The sequence below is a fragment of the Anomaloglossus baeobatrachus genome, chromosome 7 (genome assembly GCF_048569485.1).
Source record: "Anomaloglossus baeobatrachus isolate aAnoBae1 chromosome 7, aAnoBae1.hap1, whole genome shotgun sequence".
NCBI classification, from domain to species: domain Eukaryota; kingdom Metazoa; phylum Chordata; class Amphibia; order Anura; family Aromobatidae; genus Anomaloglossus; species Anomaloglossus baeobatrachus.
Window position 1 is genome coordinate 26,017,180 of NC_134359.1, and position 13,083 is coordinate 26,030,262.

At 44.9% G+C, this 13,083-nt stretch overlaps 1 protein-coding gene across 5 annotated transcripts in view; it reads right to left on the reverse strand.

The window, feature by feature from the left end:
* LRP1B (LDL receptor related protein 1B) overlaps nt 1-13,083 on the reverse strand; it is a 2,012,817-nt gene that overhangs the window by 105,120 nt on the left and 1,894,614 nt on the right. For all 5 annotated transcript variants that reach the window (XM_075317168.1, XM_075317164.1, XM_075317167.1 and 2 more), the window contains exon 75: nt 10,478-10,612. In XM_075317168.1, coding sequence (XP_075173283.1) covers nt 10,478-10,612 — 135 coding nt within the window. The remainder of the gene's footprint in view (nt 1-10,477; nt 10,613-13,083) is intronic.

The window sequence follows — 13,083 nt, forward strand, 5'->3', positions numbered from 1 at the left end:
CGCGGCGTCCCCTCCTCCGCCTGCGACACCTACGCACACAGTGCCCTGAGGCGGTGTCCGCAGACCCTACAGGGTGGCTAGAAACTCTGTCCCTTGGCCCTATGTGGTCACCTTCCAGCGGACTCGCGTGCAGAGCTGGCTTCGGTACTAGCTGTATCCTTAGCCTCTGGTTTTACTAGATGAGCACGTTGGTTATTCTCTTCTAGTCTAAGGATCCCCGTCTGCAGCCAAGTCCCTACACTTCGATATGTTGTATGTGGAACGAGACCACAGGTGTATGGCACACTTCCCGTGGGCTCTAGGACCCCTTCTCTCTTGTGCCTGGATCAAGCTGCACCAGCTCCGGACGACAGGTCTTCACTCTTTTACTGCTCCTACCGAATAACTTTCTACAGGCTGCTCCCACCAACTAGACTCCACCCTCCAGCGGCCGACATTACTCTGGTCTGATGGAGTGTTGCTGAGTGAGGGTGTTGTGTGTATACCAGTGGATGACCTCTTCCTTACCCAGGGATGGGGCACCACATCTCTGGCTGAGATGCAGTACCTCTGTGGCGACTGAAGCCTCAGGGGTGCCACACTTCCCTTCCAAGCAAATGGGTTATGATCAGACCATGTACCTGTATGGTCAGACACATCCATTACATAGTACACAGCAGGGACACATATATAAGAATATCTCAGAACAGGAAAAAAAAATTAAACTCATCCAATTGTGGAAATTATTATTATTCCAAGATGTATTGATTAAAATGAATTTTGTTAGTGGGGAAAACCCCTATAAGTAATAATGTGGTAGTTAGGGTCAGACTGGCCCACTATTGTACCATGGGATCCTCATTTGGAGTTAATCACTTGCAATAGTTATATTTTCTTATGTTGTGATCCTCACATAACCATTTGATGATTGATGATGATGACGTGTCCCATGTGCTGAGCTGATAGCATAGATTACGATGCAATTAAAAGTAGACGTGGACATGTTCTTTATGCACGGATGGTGGACCCTCATGATATTTTAGTCCACAATTGACAAAATCAATCAGTTTCCAATTCTTTTGCATCCTGTATTATTAAGGTTGTGTAGAAAATACAAGTCCGTAAAAAGTATGTGCTCGGAAAATATCTGAATCCAAACTCTTTTATGAATTCTCAAGCTTAAGCTTCTCAAGACCTGCAGCAACTTCATGTAACATCTTAGGTGTTCTTGGAGAGAAAAAAAAGAAAACTTCACTTTCTATGGCTGAAAAACCCGTTCTCAATAATCATCTCTGGCAGCGGCACCAGAAACATTATCTTCCATCCCACAGGATACTCGGGAGAGAATGTGCTTTCTAAGCCTGTGTTTCACTAATCCGTGCTGAATTCATGATGACTTCTTTCTGGCGCAGAGCGGAGAGAACCACCGGGCTGACAATAGTCACACTTATTAGTGATGGGACGCTGTATGCTCATTTCTTCAAAGAGCTCCATATGCTTTATGCCTCGATCAATAGAGGTATAACGTCACATATATAAGATATAGAAAGGAAGATCTGCACAGCTAGGGCTTCCAAAACTTAGGCGGGCTTTGCACACTACGACATCGCAGGTGCGATGTCGGTGGGGTCAAATCGAAAGTGACGCACATCCGGCGTCACTTGTGATGTCGTAGTGTGTAAATCCTAGATGATACGATGAACGAGCGCAAAAGCGTCGTTATCGTATCACCGCTGCAGCCTCCGACATTTCCATAATGCCGGGGGAGCGACAGGTACGATGTAGTTCCTTGTTCCTGCGGCCGCACACATCGCTGTGTATGAAGCCGCAGGAGCGAGGATCATCACCTACCTGCCTCCCGGCTGCAATGAGAAGGACGGAGGGGGGCGGGATGTTTACATCCTGCTCATCTCCGCCCCTCCACTTCAATTGGCCGCCTGCCGTGTGACGTCACTGTGACGCCGCACGACCCGCCCCCTAAGGAAGGAGGCAGGTCGCCGGCCAGAGGGACGTCGCACGGCAGGTATGTGCGTGTAAAGCTGCCGTAGCGATAATAATCGCAACGGCAGCTTTCACTATATATCGAACGTGCGACGGGGGCGGGACTATCGCTGCAGCATCGGTAACACATTGTTACCGATGTCGCAGCGTGCAAAGCCCACCTTACTCTAGATAACATGTATCCAACAATGTTTCATGCAAATAAGTCAAAAGTTAATACTGATTTGGGACTTAAAACAGATCACACATCCTTCTATCCTTTTCTTTAAGGATGTCCTGCCTTTACCTTGATTACGGCTATATTAAAAGCATTCTGCATAACTTTAACATTGATGGGCTATTCTTCGGACAGATCATCAATGTCTGGCCGGTGAGGGTGCAAAACCAGGAACCTCCGGCGAGAAGCTGTTCATGGTGTCGGCAGTGCTCAGTTGTGCAGCTGCATAGCACAGGTCCATCAATGGAGTAGTGGCCACAGCGGGGTACCACACATCCACCCCCTATTGATTTGAATAGGTGGCGGATATGCAATGTCCAGCCGCACCGACGAAAGAATAGATGTAACTGTGCTGTGCAACTCTGCAACTGAGCAATTCCGGCTGCCCCCTATACCGGGAATAGCTGATCGGCAGAGGTGCCAGGTGTCACACCCCTACCAATCAGACATGGATGACCATAGGTCTTCAATGTTAAAGCTGCAGACAACCCTTTAAATACTTGAAATGACTCAAAAAAGGCTAATTTTACACATCCTAATGATGACTGTTGCTTTGTACGACAATGCACTGACCCAAAAGGATTAATATTAGTGTTGAGCAAGTAGCTGACTATTCATACTCGCTATGTTGTGAGTACTGTCCACTACTCGCTAGTAGCGAATAACCCGAAAGTCGTACTATTCGCTACTCACACGAAAAGTACGGCTTTTGGGTTACTCGCTACTTAAAGAGTATTTCCCATTGACATACATTGTGCCCGCTACTTGTAACGAATATGCGAGTAGCGGACAGTACTCGCTAACAGCATAGCGAGTGCAAATAGTCAACTACTCGCTCAACACTAGTCAATAGCTCTGGTCCATGTGTACCGCCCCTGTGCCAGCAGCCGAGCTGCTCGGATCTGAAACCGCGGTGGCTCGAGGGGTCTCCGGACCTGGGGGTCGTGCGGACACTCGAATGTAAAGAAGGGGGGAGTATTTACAGGGGAGTTTAGAATGTAAACAGTTCGTGACGCCACCCACGGTGCGTGGTAAGATTGAGTACCACTGCTGCTGTTGGGAGCACCCGGTGGCGGTGGTATGGCAGCAAGGTGTTGGTGTAGGGGGGTTGCCCCAGGACCCGGTGATGGTAGTGAAGGGGTGCCATTGGGGAGGAAACGGTTGTGTCGTACTCACTCAGTCCAAGAATACTGACACCGACAACTTGTAAACCAGAAGTCTGAGCACCGCTGCAGCAGAGAGGGAGCATGCTTGGATCCGTGCCGTTGGTGTTGCTTGTTGGCCCATGACCTTTCCCGTGGCACTTTCTTCACTAGCTGGACCCTGTAGTGTAGAACTAGTCGGGTCCCGCTCACCCGTATAGCTAACGGAGTGAGCTTGCTCTCAGGGTTCACGCTTGGGATTTTCTGGATTGTGTTTTGGGAAAGTCCATCCCCCTCGTTGCGCTAGTACACTGATTTTGGAGCGGGTTGAGGATAAATCATGAAGACTTCACCCTCATTGGGTAAATTACCACGAGGCATGAAGCTACTTCCCGGCTTAGGGTCCACGTACCCCGTCATGCCCTGGCCCCTGCCTGAAGATGGCTCAAGGCCGCCGGCTGCCCTCCTCGGCAGATCCGTGCCCCTTGACACGATCCCCTGAGACCGGGGTTCCAGCTCCTACCAGGCCCAGACCAACGTCTGCCACCTAGTAACTGAGGAGCCCAGCTCCTAACCTCCTCCAACGACTTGCGACCTCTCCTCACGAGAGTCACCCCTTGACTGACTACTCCTGACACTCCTGACCCTCCCAACCAACCCCCCTATTCCCTTCAGGCTACCCATTGGTGTGTCTGGTGGGTGTGGTGCAGAGTGTTCCTAGGATTTTGATTGGCTCTGCTCTTAGCAACACCGAAGGCCAGGGATCCGTAACCAAGGAGGATGTGGATACCATGCAGAAGGGCAGATTGCACAATACCCTGTGACGACCTGATAGTGCAGGGCGTCACACAGGAAACTCAGAACACATCCTATTCTCATGCATAATGCAAATTATACTCGAGCATTAACGTCGATGTGGATCCATGTAAAACAGATCAAACCCATATGACCGACCATGTAACAAAAAATGGATGAGAAATATAATGGGAGAAGCCAAGATGATACCCGAGAAAAAAATTGGCCAATTTCTTAAAATCTCAGGACAAGTTCAGACAACCGTATTTTGGGTTTGAGTGCAATCGGGGGAAAAATGTAACAGCGCACAGACAGGACTCCGATATTTACGGATGCATTGCAATTCTTTAATATAGCAAACTGTATTTAGTCTTGTCGATTTTCACATGCCCAGCCTCACACAGATACGTGAATGTAGGCAATTAGACTATATTCACAAATCCATTGTGAATTTTACGATCCATGAGGAATCGAACAATTTTTTCCCAGTTGTCATCCATGTTGAATTCGTTTTATTTTTCCCCCCAAGCCCAAAGGATCCCTGGACTTTGCTATATAAATTAAATTATATTCAAATTGATTCCTACGCAACAGATCAATGAAACATGACAGCATCCCTGTTTCTCGGATCCTCATTGACTTGTATGACTGCGTCTGATCTGCAAACACAGCTCAGAATAGGATGTGCTCTGACTACATGGATCTCACAAAGGGATTCGTGATTTAGACAAATCTGTGTATAGATCCATGAAACTTTATGGCTCTGTGTGTTTTCCGAGAAAAATCGGACGGCACACAGATATTTCACACAACTAATGCGGGCTTTACACGAGACGATCTATCGTGCGATGCATGGTCGGGGTCACGGTTTTCGTGACGCACATCCGGCATCGTTCACGACGTCGTCTCGTGTAACACCTCTGAGCGACGCAGAATCGCTTACAAATCGTGAGTGGTGTACTCGTCGCTCAGTTTTAAAATATTGTTTAATTAAAATGGCACCGGTTGTTCATCGTACCCGGGGTAGCACAGATCGCTCCGTGTGACACCCCAGGAACGATGAACACAGCTTACCTGCGTCCTGCGGCTCCCGCCGGCTATGCGGAATGAAGGAGGTGGGCGGGATGTTACGTCCCGCTCATCTCCGCCTCTCCGCTTCTATTGGCCGGCGGCTGTTTGACTTCGCTGTGACGCCGAACGTTCCTCCCCCTTCAGGAAGAGGATGTTCGCCGCCCACAGCGAGGTAACACAACAGGTAAGTACGTGACGTGGGTTGCACGACTTTGTGCGACACGGGCAGCGATTTGCCCGTGACGCATAAACGACGGGGGCGGGATCGATCGATCGTGAAATCGCACAATCGGTCAACTCGTGTAAAGCCCGCATAATTGCTGCAGCCACTCAATTTTTCAAAGGTCAAGTGATTGAAAAACTAGATGCCTTCCCTTCCTGTTCAGTGAGAGTCAACCAGAAAAACAGTAATGAGGTTTAGAGGAGTCAAGTAGTGTTGACCAAGCATTACTATGATCCATACTCATAACTAGTGATGAGCGGGCACTACCATGCCCGAGCATGGTAGTGCTCCCTCATCATGAGTTACAAGTACCGAGCATGGTAGTGCCCGCTCATCACTAGTTACGAGTACTGAGCACCTGAGCATGGTAGTGCCCGCTCATCACTAGTTACGAGTACTGAGCACCTGAGCATGGTAGTGCCCGCTCATGACTAGTTACCAGTACTGAGCACCTGAGCATGGTAGTGCCCACTCATCACTAGTTACCAGTACTGAGCACCCGAGCATGGTAGTGCTCACTCATCACTAGTTACGAGTACTGAGCACCTGAGCATGGTAGTGCCCACTCATCACTAGTTACCAGTACTGAGCACCCGAGCAAGGTAGTGCCCACTCATCACTAGTTACGAGTACTGAGCACCTGAGCATGGTAGTGCTCACTCATCACTACTTACGAGTACCAAGCACCCGAGCATGGTAGTGCTCACTCATCACTAGTTACAAGTACCGAGCGCCTGAGCATGGTAGTGCTTGCTCATCAGTGATCACTAGTTAGGAGTACTGAGCACCCGAGCATGGTAGTGCTCGCTCATCACTAGTTATGAGTACAGAGCACCCGAGCATGGTAGTGCCCGCTCATCAATAGTTATGAGTACAGAGCACCCAAGCATGGTAGTGCCCACTCATCAATAGTTACGAGTACTGAGCACCCGAGCATGGTAGTGCCCGCTCATGACTAGTTACAAGTACCGAGCACCTGAGCATTGTAGTGCTCACTCATCACTACTTACGAGTTTCAAGCACCCGAGCATGGTAGTGCCCGCTCATCACTAGTTACAAGTACCGAGCACCTGAGCATGGTAGTGCTTGCTCATCAGTGATCACTAGTTAGGAGTACTGAGCACCCGAGCATGGTAGTGCCCACTCATCAATAGTTAAGAGTACCGAGCACCCAAGTCCTTATAGCTATGGCACCTTCCGCCTTGAATACTAAAATAGTCTTGGTATTTAAGCGCCACACGTGGCCCCAAACTGTATACGGTACTTCTTTTTATGTTTGACCTTCTTTTATGCCAAATTGAATTTTCTTTTCTTTCATTGAATTTCATTTCATTCTTTTTAGTTCATTTACATAGAGTTCAATAAGCAATGTATGGAAACTAAGTGTTATATAAAAGTGTTTAAATCCCCTTTTTGGTAAAGGAAAGATAAAATAAAAGTTTGAACACAAACATATGTTTTTAATTAAGAAAAAATAATAGAAATTGTAAATTTAGACTCAGATTGTGACGTGAACATGGTCTACATTTGTCAACTTCTTGGTTGCTTCTCAAATTAAGATTGCTAGATTTCCTTTCTATCTGCCGGCAAGAATTAGCGACACGTACAGAATCTAATTACCACAACCTCAATGAGGCTGAACCCTGAAAGGGACAGGTCAGATTTACATTTACACTATAGATCTTCACGTCACGGAAATGACCCAACCAAACACTCCACTTAGACATCCAATCAGTCAGCGCGCCAGGTCCATTTTTCTTCTAGATCTGGCGGGTGGCCGGCTGTTCTTTCAGATCAATGGGACTAAACCAGAAGTTCCATACACAGATATCTTTGCTGAACTTCATCTTTTCTTATAACTCTCACATTGAAAACATTATTGAAACATCCATCAAGTTAAAGAATGCAAATATGAAGACAACTTACAGAAGGCTTCCTAAAAATGGGTTAAAGACGGTCTTTTAGAGTGGTGGACTTGTCAAAGAAATGGAAAAATGTAAACTATACATACTGTATACAGTATGTATAGTTTTAAATAAGTAAAATGTTATATTTCTTAAAAACATATATATATATATATATGTATATATATATATATATATATATATATATATATATATATATATAAAAAGCTGAATGTGTGTATGTGTGTGTGTGTGTGTGTGTGTAGGTCTGGGATTGGCATCTGCACCGTCACAAAATATTGCACACTCACACGTCTGGACCCCAAGAGCGTCATAGGCTATGTTTTGAGGGGAAATTTTAACCCCGCACTTTACAGTTATTCACCAAAAAACCTGCCTCCATTAAAGCGAATGAAGCTGGGAGCCAGAGTGCAGCCAGAACTTCAGAAGAATGCGCAGCCACGCCCTTATATGGAATGTTGGTGTGTCACAATGCAGCCAGGGAAAGAGACAGACACAGACAGGGAAAGAGGCAGACACAGACAGGGTGATAAACAGACATAAACAGGGTAAGAGACAGACACAAAGAGACAGACACAGACAAAGAGACAGACTGACAGGGAAAGAGACAGACAGGGAAAGAGAGGGTAAGAGAGAGACAGGTTAAGAGACAGACACAGACAGGTAAAGAGACAGACAGACAAAGAGACAGAGACAGACACAGGGAAACAGACAGGGAAATAAAGGGAAAGAGACAGACAGGGTAAGAGTCAGAAAAAGAGACAGACACAGGGTAAGAGACAGAGGGAAAGAGGGAAAGAGACAGACAGGGAAAGAGAGGGAAAGAGACAGACAGGGAAAGAGAGGGAAAGAGAGGGAAAGAGACAGACAGGGAAAGTGACAGAGATAGATAGACTATTTTGTTAACAGCAGTAATTAACCCGGGCGGAGCCGGGTTGTACAGCTAGTATATATATATATATATATATATAAAAAATAAAAAAAGAAATAATATTTATAGAAATTATAGAATAATGTAATACTATTTCTTAAAAACTTATATATATATATATATATATATATATATATATATATATATATATATATAGATAGATAGATAGATAGATAGAATATAAAATTTCAAATCACCCCTCTTTTTCTTCCTTACAAAGAAATAAAAGAAAAATTAAATAAATTAACTTATTTGGTATGGTTCCATTTGTAACAGTCCGAACTATTAAAATGTGGAATTAACCTGATCGGTAAATGCTGTAAAGAAAAAGAAATGGCAGACTTGTTTGTTTTCTTGCCCACTTTACCTCCCTAAAAAATTGGAATAATAAGAAATCAAAGTATTCAATAAACATGAAATTGGCATCAATAAAAATAATCAGCTCACAGCGCAAAAACAAACCCTCACTCAGTCCAATCAATGGCAAAACAAAAAATGTTATGGATCTTGTAAAATGGTGACTCAAAGCAAAAATAAACAAACATTTTTTCCAATATTCTGAATATTTTTTATTCTATTCTCTATTTTTTAATCACTTGAATGAAAAAAAAAGATGCATGTTTGGTATTGCCAGAATCAGACTGAACTGCACAATCATGATTACAGGTGATTTTTACCCTATTAAACACAATGAAAGCCTTATTCCAGTGATGTGTCCCTTACTGGTCTGCTTGATACAGTTTTACTGGAATCCCTGTTTTCTCTGGTGTAGATATAGCAATTCTCTGAATACTAAGCTGTGTATAACCCTGCCCACACCAATGATTGGCAGCTTTCTGTGTACACTGGGCATTGTCAGCAAGCTGACAATCAGTATGTCATGCAGTGTTCTGCTCTAATCTCATAAGGTGTTCACACTATAGAGTCTGATACGACACCTGATGCTGTTGAGTTACTCTGTCAGAGCCGGGCGTCGGCCGGTGTTGTGCTCACTGGTGATCAGTTTAGCGGGAGTTAATTTCTGCTGGCTTGTGAATTGCTGCTGGGGTCACAGGTTGCTGAAGACCTATCACAGCTGCCTCTTCCCTTTAAAAGTTGCTGAAAACTGGTACCTCATGCCGATTATAGCTCCAGCTTTGCTCCAGCTATACCGGTCTTTGTGCATGGTGATCCAGTTGTTGGTGAACGGTTGTATGCTATTTTGTGTGCTGTGGAAATATCCTTGTTGTTTGTTTATTTCCTCCCTGTACTTTATTTCTCCCTGAGCATGTAATGTCTTTTCTCCTGTGTATGTTTGCAGTGAGTTTGAGCCTTGGTTTTCCCATGTCTGTCGGAATTTGTGGGATTCATTACTCCTGTCCCAGCCCTCCCCGGGGGTATTAGACCAGGTTTTCTCAGGCTTTAGGGCTACAGTGGAGGTCCAGACCTTGCCACCATCTGGCGTACCTCTGGAATAAGGGCCAGTTTAGGGTTGCTAGTTTGAGGGCCAGTCTAGGTTCCCCTACTCCTAGTTACCTTCTAATATCTTGTGATTACACACAATATCTGGACTTCATGACAGATGCACCTAGTCCTGCAGTGATAATCTCCTGCTGATAAAACACAATACTGATTGTATTGACACTACAGCACACAGCCTAATAAGTGATACATCACTGGAGTCAGGCTTAAATCCTTATACTCCATTCTTCTGTATGATAATACTGGCTCCTATAAGATATGTAGTAGTATATATATCACTTTTATTTTTTTTTTCTCTTGTATACATTGCTGAATTCATCCAGGGATTAACAGTCTCTGCTCCCCGATATATATAAAGAATATTAATATTATATAGTTAATATTGACACTGACATGTTGACTGTAATGCGCGTTGTCATTAAATTCTTCAATATCTTATGATGTTGGTTTAATTAATTGGCATTGCTAATTCACTGTAGAATTAAATTCTTTAATTCCTTTCATGTATAAAGCAGTGCCTCTATATTTTGGCTACGGCAATTCTTCATTATGTGATGTGATTCTTTCCTAGGTTACGCTTCGAGAATTAACTTGTCCCAAAAGATTGACTGCAGCTTCCTCTCTAATAAACCAATAGAGTTTAGAATGGAAATTTACGCTCCCCCCCCCCCCCCATCCGAGCCCCCGGAGTATCTTTTTTTTTTCATTTGACACGCGATCAGAGGCACCTACCTTCACATTGTCTGTTCTTTAAGTTTCTTTGGAAGCCGGTCTTACAGTGACAAAAAGCAGGTGTGCTCGTTTGATTACAGAAGGCATCGTCTCCGCAAGGATTTACGTCAGATTCGCAGGAGTATAAGCTCGGCTCTGAAGGAAATTAAAATTCAGCGTGAGCGCTCGCTCGAAATCAACAAATCAAATCAACACAAACGTTATTTTTGAAAGTCTTTAAATATATATTTTTTTTCAGCTCGGTCACAAAACCTGTGTGTAAACCCAAAAGCACGACAAAGGGAGATAAAACAAGATTTCTGTACTGCTGATATTAGAAAATAAAAATCTACAATGTAGCAGATAGATAAGAAAAAATGCAAATAAAAGGGAAAAAGTTTCAAAGACTCCACAATAATATCATACAAAAAAAAAGGAATTTAGACGCAGATATTGAAAGTCATGACACCAGCTGAAATCTATCAGTAATTATAAAGCAATCCTGCCACTTAGTGAAAAATAATATCAGCTGGTTTAACTGATGGCCTATGAAAAGGTGATGTTTATCAAGATGCCACACAAGAAACATCTCATGATGGGTAAAACCAGTGAGCTGTCTCCAGATCTTCACAACCTTATTGTTGATAAACATACTAATGGCATTGGTACAGAAGAATTTCTAAACTACTGAAGTGTCAAGTGAGCCCTGTTGGGGCCATAGTCCAAAAGTGGGAAGAACATAATTTAACCATAAACAAGCCATGCTTCCTATAAGATTTTATACAAAGTAATAAAAATTGTTATCACAAGAGATGTTCAAGAGCCTACGATCACCTGTGGAGAGCTACAGAAATACCTGGAATCAGCAGGTACAATTGTTTCACAGAAAACAATAAGTAATGCACTCAACCTTCATGGCCTGTATGCACACTCACCACGCAAGACTCCATTGGTAAACAAAAAGCAGGTTCGGGAGTATTTAAAGTTTACTCAACAACTGTCAGGGTCATCTCCCTGTTTTTGGAAACTAGTGGCAGCATTAGGACTGGCGCCTCTCATCTCCATCTGGAACCCTACATTTAAATGTTGTTTAATTTCCTTTGGTTCTGAAATAGTTAATGTCAGTTTTGCTGCTAGCAGCTCTCCAGCAGTTCAGGTCAGTTGCTGCTGCTCTGTAGACACACTCCCTTGTGATTAAATAGCTAGGTTTCCCAGCAAGCTTTGCTGATTATACAAAACCATTGTATTGTGGCTGCCTGGGTGGAAGGAGCTGCTGTGGGTTTGTCCTGAAGTTGGATCTTCTTCAGTTTGGTTGTTTGTCCTCCTTACCCTCTTGTCTTATTAGTGCAGCGGTGGGTTTAGTGAACCTCACCTGTCTCTCACTAGCCAGGGCATCTATGGGGTTTCCCAGTGTCTGAGGGTGCTGCTCGGCGACAGTTGCGGAGACCGTAAAGGGATTGGCTAGGAGAGTAGAGATAGCTACAGGTGAGGATAGGAGGTGTCCCATCTACCCTCTCACTAGCGCCAGGATCCACCATTGTAATTGTATTCCTGGTGTCCCCCGTTGTCTGTGGTGATATAGTGATGTGTTTTTTGTTCTGCGTCAGACTTCAGTTGATCTGACTGCACTCACCACTCTTGTAGTGTGACAACAACATTTAGACAAGCCTGTGAAATACCTGGAGAGTGTAGTCTGGTCTGATAAGACCAAAGTTAGACTGTTTGGAGGCCATAATACACACCATATATGGAGGTCAAAAGGCAAATTAACCCCAAAAAACACCCACATCAGGGTGTGGGTTTTTGTTTTCAGCATACCGCATTGGCAAATGTAATTTAATTGAAAGAAGCATCAAAAGGACAATGTACCGAGACATTATTGCTAAAAATTTGATGCCATCTACCAGGATAATGGAGATGAAACGAGGATGGACATTTCAGCATATACACATGGATCTGCCCAGGCCATTTTGCTATAAAACATATTTACAGATTTGCCTCCATTTTCAATATGGTAAGTTCCAATTAAAGTGGTTTACTTCCCATTACTTTAAAGAGGTTGTCCCCTACATTTACATTGATGACCTATCCTTAAGGATAGGTCATTAATGTCTGATGGCTAGAGTCCAACAACCCGCACCCCTGCCGATCATCTGTTCCGGTCCCGGTGGCCACAGCAGACAAACGGATATGCTCAGTTCCGGAGCTGCTCTGTCTTCTGATAGTGGTCGTGTCGCGGGCGGGGAGGAGGGTGCCAGCACTGCGCTCACCCCTCTGCTCGGGTCCGGCTGCTGCTGCTCAGTGGTGGCTCGAGCGGTGGGCCGGATCCCGGGGGTTCTCGAGCGGCGCTCCTCGCCCGTGAGTGAAAGGGGATTGGGTTTTTGGGATATAGTCTATTGTCTGTGACGCCACCCACGGTTGTGGTGATTTGTTAGCACCACCGCTGCTTGGTGTGGGGATCCCGGGAGTGATGGTGTGAAGCAGCAAGTTGTTGTGTTGCCCCTCCGTGGGTAGGGGTTGGTGATCCCGGGGCCCAGTGATGAGGTGGGAGGTGCAGGGCTTGGTGGGCGCAGGGACGCGGGGGCAGCGCTGTGCCTTGCGGCACTGTGGTACTCACTCAGCCTGAG